This window comes from Protopterus annectens, chromosome 11.part0 (assembly GCF_019279795.1).
Source record: "Protopterus annectens isolate FY-2018-M chromosome 11.part0, PAN1.0, whole genome shotgun sequence".
In the NCBI taxonomy this organism is placed as follows: domain Eukaryota; kingdom Metazoa; phylum Chordata; order Ceratodontiformes; family Protopteridae; genus Protopterus; species Protopterus annectens.
Window position 1 is genome coordinate 385,280,924 of NC_056745.1, and position 21,516 is coordinate 385,302,439.

At 36.5% G+C, this 21,516-nt stretch overlaps 1 protein-coding gene across 1 annotated transcript in view; it reads right to left on the reverse strand.

The window, feature by feature from the left end:
- Nucleotides 1–1,060: 1,060 nt before the first annotated feature.
- LOC122814944 (bile acid-CoA:amino acid N-acyltransferase-like) overlaps nt 1,061–21,516 on the reverse strand; it is a 553,345-nt gene continuing 532,889 nt past the window's right edge. Inside the window, exon 11 of the mRNA XM_044087204.1 lies at nt 1,061–1,330. Coding sequence (XP_043943139.1) covers nt 1,061–1,330 — 270 coding nt within the window. The remainder of the gene's footprint in view (nt 1,331–21,516) is intronic.

The window sequence follows — 21,516 nt, forward strand, 5'->3', positions numbered from 1 at the left end:
AGTTAAATTTAAGTTTCTTACAAACAATTTAAGCTCAATTAAAAGCTTAGGAAGAAAAGCTGGCTTGTTGGGTACAAATTGTAGTCCTTTAGTAAATAATTCAAAAAAGTCTTTGGTAATGTTTATGTCTGTGTAATTATATATACTGAAACTGTCAAATGTGTGAACACTGCACAAGTCGTGCTCACTTACAACTCTAGAGACCTTTATGTCATCTTTGTTAACAGAATGGTCATTACTCAACGTCTCCTGCCCCATACATTCTGCTGGTATTGATTTGATTTCACCCTCGGTCTGCCCTGGGGAAGTTGAAAACCCTGCTGCATACTGTTGGTACTTTTTTGTGCAAGTCTCTCACTTCTCCTGGGCATTTCATCATAGTTGTAGCCATTATTTCTACTGTGAGAAGTTACAGTCTCAGTGTTTTCAAGGGTGTTTTGTTTATGAGCTCCCCTGCTGGGTATGCCCTCCCTCTCTATATTCCATTAAATCTCTTTCTAACTTTCTTGCCTTCCTGTTCAAAACTTTAAAACAGTGTCGTCTACTTCTCTGAACGTTTCATTGTATTTCCTTTATAACTTAAAATCTATCATCGCTTAGTGATACTATCATGCAGTACATTTAGTTCATTCAACAAAACCTCTTCTTTTTCATGTAGTCATCAACCATTAATTTCAAAACCTCAATTCCAGTTTTATTAAACAACTCTGTTAGTTTAGAATGCAAAGTTGAGCCTGAAAAGCTGTTAGGGTATCTGTAACAGCGTAACCCATAGAATGCGCTCAACTTTAATGCATTCCTGCAAATAATTAATCTCTAACTGTGAATTTTTAAAAGCATACAGTTTGTCTTTAAATGTCTCAAAGTCATTGTTCAACTGCTCCAAATGCAGATTAAGTACCTGTTTTGAAACATGGTAGCTGTTCTGTCCAATCTTTAAAGCTGAAATTGTTGTCCATACTAAAGTTCCGTTTTTGTCAGCATGTTCTTTGCTGTTAGGAGAAAGCGGATGATTCACCATAACGGCTCCCTGTTTGAAGGTCCTGGTCTTGGGCCTCTTCTACCACGTTGTTCCGTTCCTTGTCTTTCGCTTGCTGCTGGTTGCAAGGTATTCCTGAAGTCGAGAACCATTAGACCTGTTGGAATTCATTATACTGTTGTTTAACTGTGTTAGTAGAGCCAAGACCTGATTTAACTCTACGAGTACCGGCGTGTCATCCGGTCTTCCCAAGTAAGAAAGGCGTGTCAGTAAAAACTGGAGATGCGTCCTCTGCCATAGCTCAAAACCAGGAAGCAACGAAAACAAACCAGTACCACGAATCCCACTAGGCTGAGGCACAAAACCCTCCGTTTAAAGACACAAAACAGAACTGTAGATAGGATCACTGCAACTCAAACTATGAGACACCAGATGGACGAGCAGGAAAGGTTAAAAAGTTCTTTTATTGCACACAACAAGAAAACCATCAAGTAACCACTCCAAGTAACTTCTGGCTTTCGCAAAGCGCTGTTCTTAACAGGCTTTTCAAGTGTATTAGGTTGCTGCTTCATTCAAATTTATACCAAACCAACCCTGCTCATGTGATTAAATTAATTGCATGATTGTCATCAATTGATTAATACAAAATATTTAAAAGACATACCCTAAAAACGTAACTCTTTTTCAAAACATTAAAACTGCAATTTTACTATCAAGTCTTTCCTTAGTTTGCATATAGAAAAGTAATAAATGTATATGTAACTGAACTTTCAAAACCTAAAAATATAACTTAATACTTTATGTAAACCTGTTGTGTGAAAAATAAGTTACAAAAGTTTATGTTGAAATGAAATGCTTTCTTCGGTACTTTAAACACACATTTTGTAACCACAAACACATTTCCTTTCTCATAACTTCAAAACAATATACAAGTTTTGAAAGTATCAATTAGATACTTACTACAAACCTCTAACCTATTTAGTTCATTAAAAAATATATATTAAAATATACTGCTTGGTTTAGGTGACAATAAAACAACTAATAATACTGTAAACATGACTATTTTAATATTTAATGCTTTTAGATGATAGTTGAACCTTAGAAACTCAACAATGACCAGATTCAGAACCATTAATCCAGTTACCCCTAAAAGTTGAAACAATGTGGGGTACTACAGTTGATCCTGTTTCTTCTAGCCCTAAGAATGTCCCCTATTAAAATAGTCATGTTTACAGTATTATTAGTTGTTTTATTGTCACCTAAACCAAGCAGTATATTTTAATATATATTTTTTAATGAACTAAATAGGTTAGAGGTTTGTAGTAAGTATCTAATTGATACTTTCAAAACTTGTATATTGTTTTGAAGTTATGAGAAAGGGAAATGTGTTTGTGGTTACAAAATGTGTGTTTAAAGTACCCGAAAGGAAAGCATTTCATTTCAACATAAACTTTTGTAACTTATTTTTCACACAACAGGTTTACATAAAGTATTAAGTTATATTTTTAGGTTTTGAAAGTTCAGTTACATATACATTTATTACTTTTTTCTATATGCAAACTAAGGAAAGACTTGATAGTAAAATTGCAGTTTTTAATGTTTTGAAAAAAGAGTTACGGTTTTTAGGGTATGTCTTTTAAATATTTTGTATTAATCAATTGATGACAATCATGCAATTAATTTAATCACATGAGCAGGGTTGGTTTGGTATAAATTCTGAATGAAGCAGCAACCTAATACACTTGAAAAAGCCTGTTAAGAACAGGCGAAAGCGCTTGTGGTTACTTGGAGTGGTTACTTGGATGGTTTTCTTGTTGTGTGCAATAAAAGAACTTTTTAACCTTTCCTGCTCGTCCATCTGGTGTTCGATAGTTTGGAGTTCAAGTGCTCATATCTACAGTTCTGTTTTGTGTCTTTAAACGAGGGTTTTGTGCCTCAGCCTAGTGGGATTCGTGGTACTGGTTTGTTTTCGCTTGTATTGCTTCCTGGTTTTGAGCTATGGCAGAGGACGAACATCTCCAGTTTTACTGACACGCCTTTCTTACTGGGGAAGACCCGGATGACACGCCGTAACTCGTAGAGAGTTAAATCAGGTCTTGGCTCTACTAACACAGTTAAACAACAGTATAATGAATTCCCCGGAAACAACCCGGCAAAAGGGGGGAAAAGTGGGGAAAACCCCCAAACCCTTAAACAGGGGGTTTTGGGGAAGTTCCCAAAAAAAAGTTGCAAAAAACGGAACAGAGGACCAAAATTTGTTTAAAGATTTAAAACCCAAGTTTTTAAATTTTTAAAAGGCATTAAATACTTAGTTTACAAAACTTTTAAATTTACTTTTATTAAAATTTTTAGTTAAAGGCAAAAATACGTAAATTCAAATTTGAAACCAAAACAGTTTTTAAAACTTTATTTTTTTAAAAATAATGGGGTTTTTTAAAATTTGGAAAAAACAACAGGTTTTTAAGGTTTTTCAAAAGGGTAGGAATCAGCACGAAAATTTGCAAAGTATTTATCCCAGAATAGAACAGGTAGAACATGGGGTACATACAATTATGACATTGGGGAACGCTTGATGAAAATAACACGGATTATCAGGAGAACAATTACAATGGGGAAGAATACATCCCTTTAGAAGATGTAGGCCCCAGGAGATCAAAGAGGTTAAAGAAACGAGCCCCCCAACAACAGTCATTTGCTCAGGTGGCGGGGGAACACCGATTCAACAGGAGAGTGTACAATTAGGATTGGGAAGTAACTTGATGGTGTTCGAGAGTTCGTCCCTTGAGAACATACTGAGTGAAAATGAGATGGGTTCTATTATACATTCTTTAAACAATTTCAATATTTTTAATTATACAGACATGGAGATTAATGAGACTTTTTTCACCTGTTCACCAAAGGATTTACATTTGTACCACATAGGACACCTAGTATTGATAGCATCTTGTTAGATGTTAAGCTATTCAGTAGGAAGTTAAACTTTGCAGTTATTTTTAAAGATATAGGTTTTACTGATGGGCCAGGAAAATTAAAAGAAATGTAGTATTTATAACCCACCACTACAGCATGATATTTTGAATTTTGAAAATGTACTTACTAAACAAATTAGAAATAATTACTATTATAACAAAGAGAAGAATGTAAGTAATTTAACACGAGATTAAATTAAGCTCATAAATGAGCTCAGATGTGATGAAAAAATTAGAGTGATGAAACCTGGCAAGGGTGGGGGTATGGTTCTAATGGACCAGTGGGACTATACTAGGAAAATGCTTGATATTCTAAACAACACTAATAGTTACACCCTTGTTTCCAAGAATGAAATCAACATTTCATATCAGAAGATTGATTACATTTTAGATGATAATTTACTACAAGGACTCATTGATATAGAATTACACAATTATTTGAAGGTAAGAAAGCCTGTCATTCCAGCTATTTTTGGTATACCCAAAACACATAAATGTGTACATGATCCCCCAATGAGGCCTATTGTGTCATCCCAAAGTTCCAAGACACAACCCTTAGCAATATATATAGATACGAAATTAAAGGGGTATCATTCAAAATATCAGCATATACTTGTAGATTCCTGCGATTTCCTAAAAAAGATTGGTGAAGTGATATATAAAGAGAATGTCTATTTTATCACTATTGATGTTAAAGACTTGTTTACCATTATACCCCATTCTATAGGTTTAGACTGGTTTGAAAAAATACTAACTGAGATGGATTTTTTGCAACCAGATGAATTTAGGATAATTTTAGAAAATATGGAGTTGGTACTAAGAAATAATTATATATTTTTTCAAGGTGAGTACTACCATCAGATTGAAGGTAGCCATGGGGCAGCCTGTGCCCCCATGTATGCTAAAATTATTATGCTATACTGGGAAAGACAATATATTTTTGCATCTGATTTTTACCAATACATCCATGGGTATTACCATTTTTGGATGATATATTTATTCTATGGACAGGATCAGAGTCTATTATTAGTGATTTCATTGATTATATAAATAACAGTACTTCCTTTCTTAGGTTTATTTATCAAAACTTATAAAGATGTAACACACTATCTTGATGTAACAATTTATAAGGACTAAGTAGCAAAAAGATATAAATCTACCATTTATAGGAAAAGAATTTCTCTAATGCTTACTTACACTTTGAAAGTGATCATCCCATTCACTTGAAAAAGAATATTGTTAAGGGACAAATGATCCATGTTTCTAGGATGACAACCGAACAAGAAGTTTTTTTGAAGGAAATAGACATTCTCGAAAACATGTTTCATCAAAGAGGATACCCAGTAGTATTAACGCAGAATATTAAAAAAATTGTAGTAGAAAGAAGAGATACCAACTATCCACCCTTACTAGGGTTAGATTATATTTTAGAGGGAACAGTGGGTATTGAAAATGTAACAAACAAACAAAACAATAATAATACCAAAAGTATCCCCTATTTGACATTAACTTACCATCAAAACATCGGATGGCTTAACAAATGTATTAATGATACTTGGGACATGTTTAGATCTATGCCCACAAGAGTGACAGTATTTCAAAATACACTGACTTACAGTTATAGGAGAAATAATAATTTGAAATATATCTTAGAAAAGAGGAAGGCACGGTATTCTATCAAAAGCTACAGCAATGCTACTAATAAAAGAGGTACTTTTAGATGTGGAAGATGTCCCCAATGCCCTTTTATTGCAGATGAAAAGACGTTGAAGTTACCTAGTGTTAGAACAACCCTTAAAGCTACAAAATATAGTAGCTGTTACACCAAAGGAGTTGTATACCTAGCAGAAAAACAAAGAGCCAACAACAACTGGGACTACAGAAATACCTACAACAGGAGCAGTGAAGGGGGAATATGAAGAGAGGGAGTTACAGGAGGACATTTTACAAAGAACACCAGTGGAATTAGATACTAATTGTTTGGACAGTGATTCAGGAACAAAGACATCACATTCTGGTATTTTGAATACCCAAGGTAACTTCCATATTTTTAATTACACAGATTTAATAATTAATGGAGATTATTTTAAATTATTTACCAAGGGATTCCAATACGTTCCAATAAGACCTTTGAAAACAGTGGACGCATTTCTTGAGTTAAAATTATTTGTAAGGAAAATGAATCTCAATTGGATTTTCAGTGGTACTAAACCATTGAAATCTGGTTTGACTAGGAAGAGTACTTTCCACCCCTCACTGAACCCTATTTTCAAGGTTTTTGAAGAATTAGTAGAAGGGGAGATAAGAAAAAGGAACCCCAAAAAAATCCAAAGAACTTTTCAGACAGTGATACAGAACTAGTTAACAAGTTAAAAAATAGGGGTTGCAGGGTTATGAATCCTGATAAAGGAGGGGGAGTAGTACTTATGGATGGTATAGATTATGAAATTAAAATTTTAGACATTTTAAATGATGAGAGTAAGTACAGTGTTGTATCCAGAATTGAGATTTTTATTTCCTACTCTAAAGTAGATTTTTATATCAAAGACTATTTTTTACAGGGCTCAATAGATAAAAAACTTCTGGATATTTTGACAGTGACTACACCAAGGATCCCAGTAATGTTTGATATACCTAAAACACACAAAAACATAGAAAAAACATCCTTCAGGCCTATATTTGCTGGGGCAGGTTCTAAACTTGAACCATTAGCTAAATATACAGATTATACCTTAAAGAAGTTTTTAACATCTTTGAAATATATTTCAAGGGACTCTTAGGACTTTTTAATGAAAGTCGCCCAGGACAAATTTAGTACTGATTTGAACATGACCACTATTGATGTGGTTAGTTATTTCCCAGCATTCCACAAGATACAGGCCTTGAGTGGTTTCAGGATGTTCTCATTGAATGTGATTATTTAAGCAATGAGCAAAGGAATTTAATTTTGGAATTTATGGAAACCATATTAAGAAACAACTACATGTATTTTAGTGGTGAATACTACAAACGGGAAAAAGGTGTTGCTATGGGGGCCACTTGTGCCCCCTTATATGCCAACTTAGTTTTGTATTATTGGGAGAAAAATTACATATTTCAAACACAATAGAATGAAAATATAGTATTATACACTAGAATTTTCAATGATATGTGTCTGTTTTGGAGGGGTACTGACTTGCAGCTGGACCAATTTTTAGAATACATCAATACAACTACTCCCTTTTTGAAATTCACCTCCAATACATCAAAAGAAAGTATTAATTACTTGGATGCGATTATCTACAAAGACTTTAACGTGATGAAATGTCAATCTAGATTATATCGGAAACCTACTCATTCTAACTCTTATTTATATTATGATAGTGAACATCCATACAATCAAAAGAAAGGTGTCATCAAGGATTAGCTTATCAAGGCCTCCAGAATGTGTAGTGAGAAAACTACATTTATTGATGAAACAAAATTAATGAAAACATTTATGGAAAGAGGTTGCCCTATACCCTTAATAAATCAATCAATAAGAGAGATAAAGAAGAAAGAAAAGGGAAATATCAACCTATTATTGGGAAAGAGATAGATACCTCGAACAAAACAAAAGATTCAGGTGTTGCCCATGACCTAGCATTTATCTATACCCATACTTCTTTCTCAATTGACATTGAAGATACCATTAGGAGATACTGGAACGTATTAACCAATGCTGAGATTAGTAAATACATCCCTCCATGCCCAACATTTATTAAGAGAAAGGATATGAATATAAAAGAAACATTAGAGGGTCACAGAATGGTGAACGGGACAGAAATGACCCGGAAAAATATGAGTACATATAGATGCGGGTTTTGTAAACAATAAGTAAAGATTCTAGAACATCCCAGTCTTAATCTCCCGATTAGGAATTTTAAAATGAGGAGCAAGGAACACTTTAATTGTAACAGCAAAGGAGTAGTGTACATTGCTATGTGTGAAAAATGCCTCAGTTTCTATATAGGCAAAATGGAGAGACCTTTAAGAAGACACATTTGCGAACACATGCATGTCTCAGTATGGAAGGACACAAATACACTGTATAGACACCAGAAGGAATGTAAGGATAGTAGATTTAAATTCTATATAATAGAACAAGTCAAGCAGGATCTAAGGAGTGGATTATGGGAAGCCTGTCTGTTATACAAATAGTTATTATGGCAATTAAAACTAGATGCAACAAGAAAACCAGGGTTAAATGATCATTTAAGTATCAACAGTGTTCTTAAATTAAGGGCAGCAAAGCTATAAAATTTTGTTAAGTTAATACAACCATTTAGTAATGGATTTTTAATGATCATATTTAAATGTGATGATTTATGATACATATATGTTTTGGGGTGGATAGGGTATTATTTAATTTCATTATTTTAAAATGTATGGGTCTGTAAAGCACAAGTAATATAATAGTGAAACTAATTGTAAACAGTTGAAATGATTGACAACCACTGTTAATGAATATTAATGAGGTGATTTTATTGGTGGAAATGTGAATGGACATTTATAAAAGGTTGGCTATTTTATGTATGAACTGTTCTGATGAAGCTCATGAGATTCCTGGGTGAAAGCACTTAACGTGGATTTTAAATTGTATTGTCTTAATAAAAAGTGGATGTTTCATGGTTCTACATTGATGTTTTTACTTTTTTGAATGTTTGGTGCAACGTTTGGTTTATTCTATAGTCAGGCTATAGTAGTAGAGCCGAGGGTTTAGGAGGTTAGTTTAAGCGGAAGTTATTAATAGAAAAAGAAAGTTAGGAGATGCAGGTTATGCAGTAGGACAGACTAAGATTGCATGTGGTCAAGGCAACAGCATAATTTCAAGTTTAGTATGTGGGATTTAAGCTCCTTTTAAAGAGGGAAAGGAAATGTTGGATATAATATGGAGAGGGAGTTTCTTCCAATTTAGTGAGACAGAGTGTTTGCAAAGTAGTTTGCCAATATTCCTTTTCGGTTTATAAACTGAGAGAAGATGCTGATCAGCACTCTAGAGAGGCTGGGGCATACAGTAGAGAGTAACAAAAGAGGCAAGAGTAGGGCAGGTAGAGGGGTTGTTGAGTATGGAAAAGGTAGTGTGGAATTGTGATTGTAGGAGAAGGTACGGAAATTCCAGCCACTGAAGTTCATTTAGTGAGAGGTTGTGATGCGAAGACAGTGGTTGGTTTAGAATAAATCTGGCAATTTTATTGTACGTTTGTTCCAGTTTCTGAAGTGAGAGAGTCTGGATATTGTTAAGGATGGGGGAAGCATATAGAAGACTAGGTAAGAGAAATGCCTGCACAAGAGTGCGTTTAGTGGCAGTAGTGAGGGGGGTGTATATTACGTTATCAAATTTTTTAAAGTTTGAATGTCATATGTTCGAAGCCATATGATCAAACTTTTAAAACTTTGAAAAGCTAAAAAAAAAAACAGAAAAAACCTAACTGGCCACTTTAAGAAGGGGGCAAGCCCCCCTGCACCCCCCATGTGGGGGGATACACCTCACGCTCTTTAAATATACCAACTCCGAGATTGCACTACAGTGCAGGAATGGGAAATCTTCCCATACCGCACTGTATAGAGATCTCCGTTGAAACATTCAAACTTTTAAAAATTTGATCATTTGGTGTCGACCATATGATGTTTGAATTTTTAAAAGTTTGATAATATAATATACACCGCTAGAGAGGAATTCTTTGTTCCTATAAAGTAGTCCAAGTTTTTGTTGGACTTTTTTGATGGCCTGTTGTGTGTGTAAGTCAAATTTTAGTCAGTCATCAATTACTACCCCAAGCAGTTTGATGCGTGAGGCAGGGAAAATGGTGGTGCCATCTAGGGAGGAAAGATAAAAGTTGGATTTAAGGTGAGAGAATGTCTGAGGTAGGAAGAGAAGGAGCTGAGCTTTCTTAGGGTTAAGGATTAGTTGATTGTTTCTGAGCCATTTTTCAACAGAGATAGAGAAATTCTGTGTTAGTGTGTGTAGTTCAGAGATAGTATTGGAGATAGATAAAAGAGTAGAGTCATCTGCATATTGTATTACAGATCAGAGACTGCAGGATGAATGTAGATTGTTGGTAAAAATGTTGAAAAGGAGTGGTCCAAGTATGGAGCCTTGGGGTACTCCTGTTTGAACATCAATGAAGGGTGAGAAAGCCTGCTGCCATCCACAGCTTTTTTTCTGACAGTAAGGTAGGACTGGAACCAGCCAAGAGTAGAAGGAGAGAGGTTTAGGTCTGAGAGTTTGTTAAGAAGGATGGGATGAGACAGTGGCAAAGGCTTTATAGAGATCAAGGAATAAACAGGAGATGAGGAGGTTGTTGTCCCTAGCTTCTGCAACCTTTTGAGTAAAGGACAGTAAGGCAGCCGAGGTATTATGTTTAGGGTGGAAACCATGTTCCAAAGGGGAAAGGAGATTTTCGTGAATGAGATAGGACAGTAGTTGAGTATGTATACATCTTTCAAGGATCTTAGAGAGTGGTGAGAGAATAGTGAGTGGTCCATAGTAAGGGGGTTCAACAGAGTTGCCACTTTTGTGCAGAGGAGTGGTATACAAGGATTTCCATATTTCCGGTACAGTAGATTCTTGAATAGAATGGTTGATAAAGATAGATACAGGATATGCAATTGAGTCAGCAGCAAATTTCAGAAATTGATGGGGGAGTTTATCAGTGGAGGGAGGGCATGGTTTTAATTTAAGAAGCAGGGATTTGATATATTTTGTAGAAACAGGTTGCAAGGTAAAAAGCTGAGAGGCAGAGGAGCATATAGGTTTAGGGGGAGGTGAGAGTGACACAGAAAGGTTGGAATGAGCAGAGTTACCAGAGAGTATGAGTTTAGAGATGCTGTTTATGAAGTGTTTGCTGAGTAAATCTGCAGTTTCAGAGGGAGAGTGATAGGGGAAAGGGTTAGGGATGGTAGGAGAACCAGTGTGGAGCAGGGAGTTGATAGTACTCCAGAATTCTTTGGGGTCATTTGGGTGAGAGCTTTGACATTTAGTGAAATATTGGTGTTTATCCAATATAATAAGTTTTTTTAACTGAATTTCTGAGTTGCTTATAACCTTGGATAAAGGTGGGAGCTTTAGTGGTTTTCCAATTTTTCCATAGAGCATCTCTTTCATGCATCAAAGTAGCTTTGGAGAGCCAGGGTGCAAAATTAGATTTGATTCTAATTTTGTGAGTTGGGACAAGAGAGTTTAGGACATCAAGGAAAGTTTGGTTGAATTTAGTAACAGCATCACAGAGCAGGAGAGTTTTTAGGAAAGATCAGTTGATATCAGAGAGTCTATAGTTAAAAGTTTCAGGGGAAAAGTTACTCAGTTTCCTACAATCTCTGTAGAGATTGGGGTTAGAGAGATGAGGAGAGTGCCTTAAGATAGAGATGGGAGAATGGTCACTAATAGAGTCAGGGAAGGCAGAAGGGTTGCAATAGTTGTTTGGAGAATTGGTCAAAATCTGGTCAATTGTGGAACAAGTAGCACTTTTACTGTAGTAGGTAGGGGTAGAGATCAGTTGTGAGAATCCATCCAGGTTTATGAAATGTTGGGGTGAGTCACCAATAAAGCAGTTCCAATCTATATTAACATCTCCAAGAATGATGGTTTCATAGGGGATGGAGGTGTTTATCCACAAGAGTATATGTTCATGATAGGGATGTTTTTACCTGGGGGGATATAGATAGAGGCAATAGCAAACTTCCTATAGTTATTGATGTGGCAGTCAAGGAGCAGCAGTTCAGCAGGGGAGAAGCTAGGCAGGGTAATGTCTATAGGTGTTAGCGTCAGTGAAACAGAGTACAAGACAGCCACCCTGCTGCCTTTTTTTGGGTGTCGTATCAGACCTATAGATGCTGTATTGAGGTGGGAGAAATTCAGAGGAACTGATATGAGGTTTTAGACAGGTTTCCGATAGGGCCAAGATGTGAGGTTTGTGTTGGGCCAATCATGCATGAAGTTCAGATGCTTTGTTGTTTAGGCTTTGGATGTTCATTGCAAAGAGAGAGAGAGATGTTTGAGGCTGGAGATATTTGAGGATGTTTTTGGGGGGACAGCAGATGAAGGTGGAGGGGGAGTGGAAAGAGGGGAGGGACCAGTATTAGGATGGATGTCACCAGAAACCAGAAGAGCAAAGAGAAGATGGAAAAGGTTAGGGTGGTCAGTAAGTGGAATGGGGTACTTGAGTTTTGGCATAAGAGTAAGACCGGGGTAGGCCATGAGTTTAAATTTATGACACTGAAAGGGGGGAGACAAAAAAGAGAGGGGGCAATAGTCAGTGGAGCTTGGTTATATGTTGGAAGAGGTCTGGGAAAGGGACAGGTGGGGAAGAGGGGAAGATATGGAGCTCAATGTGGTAGGAAGTGCTTAGGGCTAGTGAGATTAGAAATAGGAGAAATAATAGTAAAGATAGCATTGTGTGATGGAAAAAGGAAGGGAAAAGTTATAGGGAAAATATAAAGAAATATATTAGAAAGGGTGCTGGCTAGAAATAAGCATTGTGAGGGAAGGAACAGTATTGAGAGGTGGAAATAGTGAGTATATGAGGGAATAGTAGGTGTGCTAGGGAGTGAAAGAGTTAAGTGTGAGAGAGGCAAGCCACAGAGAAGCCAGCCCAAGGCTGGTGGGGAAAAGGAGAAGACTGGTGACAAGGTGGGAAGAGTGAAAGGGTGAGAGCACAAGTTCTGGTGGTGGGAGGGGGCTGTGGGAGTGACCAGACAATGAGGTGAAAGTATAAATTTGAGGATACTTGGGGTGGGTGGGATTCATGGGTGAGAGAGGAGCGAATGAGTCTGAGGAAAGTGAGGGGGAGTGGAGCAGGCAGAACCAAACACCACAAGTAAGTTGAATGTAAGGGCCTAAAACCTGCAATCAGCACTTTAATTTTACTTGCTTTTAGCAGGAAAGACAGACCAACATTATACAATTTTGAGGTTTTTATCAGGGTTGCATGTTCAAATGTCAGACAGATAAGTAAAACTTTCAAACAGGAATATATGTCTGAGTGTTAGAAAGCCACAAAGGTACAAGGTATAGCTGTAAAAGTTGGCGTCAGACAGATAAATGTATGAATCAGTTTACTTTAGTTACAGGGGAAGGAGGCAAAAAATAAAGCAGAAAGAGCCCTGTGGCTGACCATAAATGGTTACCTGCTTTGTTACACATCACAGTAAGAGAGAGCTTAACAAATGTTTTTATATTTGTAACCTACACTGTTTAATTATTGGGAGAGAAAAAGTTTTTTGTTGTTAGAGACTGTGGTGGCCAGTTGCAATTCTGTAGTCATTGTTTTTGCAGGAGCTGCAGTATGCTACTGAAGATAAATGTAAAGTTTGACTAGAAAAAAAGAAAAGCAGAGATTCTAGGGTAAGCATTAAGGCAGCAACAGGCAGTAATTTTACAATACTACATTAAGAAAGGTTTGGGGGGGTAAAAAGCACACTTCAGAGTGGACTAGGGTTTATGGTTAAGAAAACTTAGTACAGAAACATAACAAACACTTGCCAGATATACAAGAAAAACTAATCAATCATTTATCATTGTAAAACTTCAAAATAGTCAGTAAAAACAATTCCAGTACAGATAGGACAAGTTATTCAGGTTGTAAATGCACTTATTCAATGTGTATGAGCAATTTAAACATTAAAAAATGCAACAAGTTGTCGCTCTGCTGATTATACACTTTCTCTAGGTGCAGGTTCAGTTTAGAACACAAAATATTAGGACGGAAATCGGTAAAGTAACTAGCTACTTATAAAGCTTCTGCAACAAAATAGACCAATCTGTGCAGTATCAGAGGCTAGGAATAGGTTGTTCAGTTACACACATAAACAGTAAAAATGCTTAATAAATGTGAGGAAGTCACTTAAACAGATAATAGTGGTTATTTTGAGTATCACATTTAGTTCTGGGCTGCACCTTCAGTACTCTACCACAAGCTGGCATTGTAAATAAGCAAAAAGAGCTAAGGGTACACCCCTACATGGTAAGATGGATCATTAACTGGCTGAAACACAAAACCAACATAATGTGGCAGGTGTCACTTCAGAAAGAGATAATTAACCGCGTGGCCAAAGGCATAGTGCTGGGGCACCCTACTTTTTGGCATTTACTTTAATGACCTGTATACTGTAAACTCCAGTTTGTGGGTAACCAAGTTTGCAAATAACTTTTTTTGTTCCCATTCCTCCACAGCTGATCACAGGTGCTGTTGGTGTATCTTCTCATCCTCTGGATCCATAAAGCCAACTCTCCTTCCAGACTTGATCTGATATTTAAATCAAGGCCAGACAAGAGAGCAAGGGATCTCATTGCAAAGTTGTACTGCTGAAGAAGAATGCATTGTTTTTTGTTTTATATCTCATCCCTAGACCCAGCTCTATGCATATGACATGCAATGATGCAACAACAGAATCATCCAGACATCTGCTAGTCATATCCAATTTGTTGTAGTGCACCCTCTGCTAGCTTTCACTGACCAACAGAGTGACAGCATCAAGCAGAAAACCTTCCACCCCAGGGTAGGAAAGCTGTTAAAATGTCAGTCTTTTCTCATCCCATCCAATCACTTGTTAAGAAAACCAGGGCCAGTAATTGAATTTGTGTCTCTTGGACTCCATTTCAGTCTCCATTGCTCTGCACAATGGAGCTTAGATTCTAATGGACTTCAAATATTCTTCAGAAGAGATACAACTAATACTCATGACTTTGTTCCTATCATTATCGAATCCAAAGACTGGAAAAAGCTGTAAAATATACTACAGGGAATCTACAACTAAAATGAGATTTGGAGACCTAAAAGCTCTCAGTTTCCCAACATAATTTAGTAATTTCCTTCATATTTAGTACAGTCTTCATTACACCAACTGTGATGTCATGTGTTTGACCACCTACCTCCCCATCTCCTACTTTAGACATCTGCAAAGGTGAAAATCCACAAGAGGAGTGAATTATGACCTACACACAAGTGCATATGTGTTCGTACATGTGTACACACACACATGCACACACGCACACACACAAATTCCTTCACAGATGCCCAGATAGCAGCAACATTAATCATATTCTGTCATGAGGGTCTGATGGTTGGCCGGCATTGATGAAGAAAATATTAAAACAAACATACAAATAAACTAATTAACAAATACATTTCCCTTCACCTGAGATGAAGTCACTTTTTTGTTTATATTAAGCAGGGAGTAGGGAATGCAGCCACCTACATGTGACTGGGGTGGTGACTTTCTTTGACCTCTCCATAAAGATCTGTTAGTAATGTGATTAAGTGCCATTAAGTCTGTTTAATTTCAAACATTTTTCAAACAATTTATATTTGTGCAGCAAAAACAAACAGAAGCTTTTATACCTGCTGTTACACTTAAACTTTTGCTGGAGAAAAGAGTCATGAAAATTCTATAGAATTATTAGGTCCCTGAAAAAGACCACATGTAAAAATATGATGTAATCTGTACTTAAGGAAAGCTTTAAAATATGCAATACAGTGTTGGCAAGTCAACAATGGCTTTGCCAAAGTGGAACTGTGCAAAGTGTTTCAGTGGGGTAACCATGACAGACCTACCACATACTAGACCTATAGGTTCTGACCGTACATGCTAAAGCAAAAATAGGGGCTAATCATAATATGAATGACCTCAGTCTCAGTTTACCATTAAGGGTTAATTATTTCAAATTTTGTTCCAGGGTGTGACCATTCCTCGCAGTGAAAAAGGTTAGGCACCCACAGCAATTTGTTTCCTCAGAATCTCCTTCCATATCACATGCTGTCTCTCCTAACTCATTACAGCTGAGTTTTTGCAGTTACCTCCTACTGCGCCTCTAGGTGTTAAATATTGCTTGTCCCTATTTGCATTAATAATTCCAAAACCATGCTACATACAAGGTATTAGAATACTTTATCATGGAGCAAACATGATGTCAAACACAGTCATATTGATATTTGACCTCTGTCAATGAGTATTTGTTAGAACTGTACAATAACTTCATTTTCTAAAGGCTCACGTCACATCCACTGGGAGTTAATGGTACACACTCAAAAGAGCTGTACTGGAGGGAATGAGCTAAAATTGAAAATATTCATTCACAGCTGCAAGATGTTTTGATCCACAGCACTTTCCACTTTCTTCAGAAATATGGTTACACATCACTAGTTCTTGCAAGTGATAAAGAAACATTAGTAGCTATAGACAAACCAAGATCAAAGAGAGTAGTAGGACCTGATGAGTTACAGTTTAAATTGTACAAACATTTCTGCAACATCTCTATGCAACCCATATGCTCTATTCATTAAAGATGCATTGAGGAAGAAAGAAAACTTAACCTTTTCTGTAAGCAAACGCAAATAATTAATCCTTAAACCAGACAAAGCCCTTATATGCTCCCTGTCACATAGCTCCACTAGGCATTACATCAGAATGACAAGTTATAACAATGTTATTATCATGTAAGTTATCCTTCCTGTATGTTGTACTAATTGATACCAGTCAGTGTGGTTTATACCAAGTTAGAAATTTTAAAATAATGGATTAAAAGTAAAACTGCTTCAAATACAAACAGCTAATATAGAGACAATTATTTTGCTCACTCTAAGACTAGATAAGGAAAAGTAAATCGAACAGAAGTCATTGATACAACTCAGATGTTGGTGATCTCATTTATCTTCCTGAGGAGCTCAGCACTGTTTGCTGAGGTTAAAGGACTCATAATAAAATATGCAGGAGTTTCTTTCCTACATTAGTTCCTTACAAGGATACCAGTGTTTTTGAAATTGTATGCCCATCCTCAGTTTGTGAGCACTACCCAGGTAACCATTAAAAAGTTGGAACCCACTACAGTGAGTTTTGAAGCATGGAGACTGACTAGCCCAAAAAATGTACTTACATAAACTAAGTCAGAGATAGCCATTTCTTGGAATATTCCTTTTTCTCCGAGGTATGGCAATCTCGGAGTTGGCATATATAAGTTTGGGCAGTGTGGGAGGTGCCGGGGACCCCCCCTCCAAAAGGAAGCTTAAAGGAGAAGACCAATGTTTGAGACGTGCTCTTCTCCTGCAGTTTCTGTCTCTCTTTTTTGGCTTGTCAGCACTCAGCATTTTGAGCGCGAACATGTTGATGGGGAGCTGGTGATCCAAGCATGTTGCAGGGGAGGCCAAAGCAAGTCAAAAATGGTATTCAGTACTTTTTATCTGGAATAAGGCTAAATATATTAAGAGAATACTCATTTAATTTGTATATTAGACTGAAAATTCCAAGTGGCTATGTGTTATTTTTCTATGTCAATCAGTCAGTGTATCTACTTTTTGGATACGATGAGCCACAATGTACTTTTCTAGTATGTACAGGAACCTCAACGACTTTTCTGTAATTGGAGGAATGCTCACTGTGACAGTATCCAGGATCCTGTGATACAGTCGATGATAGAAACTCTGTGTCCTAGTAGAGAAGGTCCTAATATCCCACTGAAAGCACACTTCTTAGCCATATCTGCAAATGTTATATTAAACTATCAGTAAAGCTAAGACATAGATTATTCACAACAGTCAATCTATTGTCCAGTTCTGATTTGTTACCTGGCTATAAATTCAACAGTGGCAAAATGGGTCTACTACAAGTGCTTGTATTCCAGGTGCTTGAAGAATGTTTTCTTGCAGGCAGGGACGCAGGCATCTTATAGATCACACGACCAGGTGCTCATGGTCAAAATCGACTACATATTTGGGTGAGTTGCAGCAGCAATATGGAGAGAGTAGAGCTGTAGTATGTTGTCCAAACACAATAGCCAAATTTAAGCCAGGTTAAGTCTAGCAGCATCAGGGAGGAATTGAGAGGGGGTAGAAGTACAGATGAAGGTTTCAGGTAATGATCAGTCATGGGGTTTAGGTTTAGGGAGGGACAGTTTTAGGGTTACTGACTGAGACAGGATTGTAAGGTTAAAAAGTGATCAGGGAATTTAGGTTTAGGGAGCAGGAGGAGATTTAGGATTAGGAAGTAGAAAATAAATGAAATATTAGTTATCTGGGACTCTAGGTATGGGGGGAGTTTAGTTTTAGTTTTAGAGATGGTAAAGTTGAGATTTAACTTTAGGAAGTAATTGTGGACTTTAGGGTTAGAAGTGAGAAGGCAATGCTATGATTAGAGTTAAGAATTAAGTGGAAATTTTAAGATAAAAGTTAGGGTCAGGTGATAGGTGGGCTAGAATTGTGCTAGTGGTAGCTACAGCAATTGCTACTTAGAGCAAGTGGCAGCAAGAAAGTGTGTTGTGAGCAAATAACACAAACATTTGTAGTGGACCCAGGTGAAATATCTCTTAAGTAGTTATACCATTAACAAAGTCATTCTTTATTGGTTTCCACTCATTTGGAACAAATATTCCTTCTGGTGTAATTTTTATTCATTTTTTTCTGATTGCCCATTTCATTCAATTCAAGTTAAAGCATATCCTAGCACTCAGTGGCTGCTTGGCAGAGAAACTAATCCTAGAAATCAGGATGGTCTATTACAAGATGCACACATGCACTGACTCACCCATTGTATGCACAGTTAGTGGTAGTTTGGAGCATCGTACTACACAAATTCATCAGCTCCTAAAGATACATTTACCAATACATTTATATCAACAGTTAAGACTTAAAACAGTTGCCTGACCTCTTTGTCAGCATTGTTCCTTGCTATACGTGAATGAATGCAAGGCATTTAAATGATGATCTTTATAATATTATGCATGGCTCAAACAATTACCTTGAATGAAGAATAATCTATAAGAACTCCATGGTATTTTACTATTTTTCCATATCTAACTGGCGCTCATCAATACTAAATAAAACTTTTTTGTCAAATGCTAGAATGCCACAATTTTAGCACTTAATGCAAGATCATTTTCACTGCACCTTTCATGTAAGATGTTAAGTGCTGACTACCTGAGATGGTAAAGAAAGGAGTCCTTTCATTCATACCTGTTGAGTATGACCACACAGCTAATCACAGTCAGGTTTTACAGATTAATTTACCTTTGGATCCCTGAGTTTATCTATGATTCTGTAATGGGCTATATTGTTAAATGCTTAGCCAGATCAAAGCAAGCAGTATGAACAGATAAATCTTCCTCCAAGGCAGCAACCAGTGACAAAAATGATTATGTTAAACATAAACTTTCTACCGTTCACAAAACTTTACTGGTTTAAGGCACTACCTTACCTAAGATCCATAACGATTCTCTACAGTACCATGTTCAAAATGATAGTGAGGTTGATAAGTCCATAATTACCGGAATCTGTAGAACAGCCTCCCTTATTTCTTGTGACCACAGCTCTCTGTTTGTAAATATTATATTTTTTTCATTTATTCATGTATGTACTTATCCATCCTTTGTTGACTGCATTAGTCCCTCTAGGCTAGTGGCCACTTTTGAAGGGAGATCTGAGGTGGTATTTATACTACTAGTGGAAATTTGGCCACTGCATCAGGGAACCTTCCCTACTCTTTGCAGTACAGGGAAGAGATTAGGTATTACACATCCTGGCTTCCTGTTTCCTGTTCAGGCATGAAGGCAGTCAGAAGGAACAGGGAGAAACATGGCTGCTGAGAACCAAGGCAATTTTGAAGTTAAATGTGTTAAAAATGAAGAACAAATGGTAGAATCATTACCATAAATGTTTTTAGGCAATGTGGGAGCAGACAAAATGTTGTCTGCTGATGTTGAGGAGATCAGGAAGGAGATGGAGCTAAATGCAGTGGTGGAGATGGATTCAGAAGAAAATTTGCAGAAAAAAACTATTTGAAACAGCAGAAATGGCATACAAATTCCAGTTTGGAGGGTGGATGGGGTGAGTATCTGGAAGAACTAGTTAACCAGAGTGAGAAAGTGAAAATCCTGTATCCTGGAGTGACATTATGGAAAAAAATAGATGAGGAAAAAAAGAGAGAAGAAAAAAGAACCAGAGAAGATTCTAGGAAAAAAATCCTATGCTCAAATGGTGGAAGAAGGATCTAAGGAGAAGACAGAGATGAAGAAAGTAAAGACAAAAAATATGTTTCGGTGAGCAGTAAAAACAAAAAAGACCTGGACTGATATGAGATTTGCAACAGTGTTATTCCACCTCTGGAAGTAAAAGATGAAGATGTAAGCACTTTCATTTTAATTAACAAAGAAATTATTTGTGACTTGTTTTTTGAAAATGGCCAGGCTATGGAACACTTTTTGGGGCCTATGAAAAAAAGAAAGCAGGATTTACATGGTCAGAATATGTTGTGCAAGCTTTTTTCAGGCAAACAAACAAACAAAAATAATCTTGATTTAGTTTAGAACTGAAGTGGGAGCAAAAGAACTTAGAGAATATTTGTTGACAATATGTAAAGAAGTGGCGGACACTACTACAATTTATGATTAGGAGGATTATGGACTGGGGTTGGGAATGTGGAATAATTTAAAAAAATGTAGAATGACAATGTAATACACATACCTAGTATTATTAATCTGCAAGGTAATAGAGGTTTTGTGAGATACAGAGGACAACCAAAGACTTGTTATTTGTGTGTCAAAAGTGATCATTTAATTAATGAATATGACAAAAAAGATGATATTTATGTGGTCAGACAGGTCATAATGAAAAGAAATGTGGTAATACAGGACATTCATAGTTAGAATGTGAGGTAGAAATACAAGAAAATGAAAATTAAATTACACAAGAAAAATAGAAAAGAATGCCATACAAGAACACACAACACAGGAAAAAAACATAGAAAGTTATTTAAATTTAAAGGGAAAGAGAAAGAAAAAGAAAAAAAAATAAGTCAGCCAAAACAAGTGAAGAAGAATCAGAGTGGCATATAGTTAAAGGCAAGAAAAATCAATATGAAATGGCATTAGCGTAAAGAAAAAAATATATATAATGCTAAGAGAGAAGAATAAAGGTGTAGATTATTGTGTGTGTACAGCTGTAAGAAGCTTTCTAGGGACTTTCACAAGTGTATAAATACAGGTATATATCACATAGTCGAAGTTTTATAACTTTGAACACGAAATGTACAAACCTTTCTGTTTGAAGTTACAAAACCTCGACTATGAATAAAAAGAAAAAAAAAAACAGTTGTAAGCTGGGGGGCAAGCCCCATGGACCCCCCACACCCCCCGCTACTTAAATATACCAACTCCGAGATCGCACCTCATTCATCAGAATGGAAACCTACCCTTATGGAGATTGCCATTGAAACACTCAAACTTGTACAAGTTCGAATTCATGGTTTCGACCATATAATGTTCGAACTTGTACAAGTTTGACTATGTTCATAGGTTCATAGATTAGTACTAAGCTAACTGCCCTTGCGAGCCATTTTAAGCTTAGCCAAATATCCCTTGTGAGATTCAAACCCTTCACCTTGTGTTTGTAAGGCAAACACCTTAACCATGTGATAGGAACCCTATAAATACTGAGCACATGCAAGCCTGACTGCCATTTTGTAGTAAGCTGTTGAGATGTAAGCATGTATGTTTGTGCAGTCTGTTGTTAATCAGTTTGTTTATTTTTTGGAAAGCTGCTATCCATCCTGATGTGTTTCTCT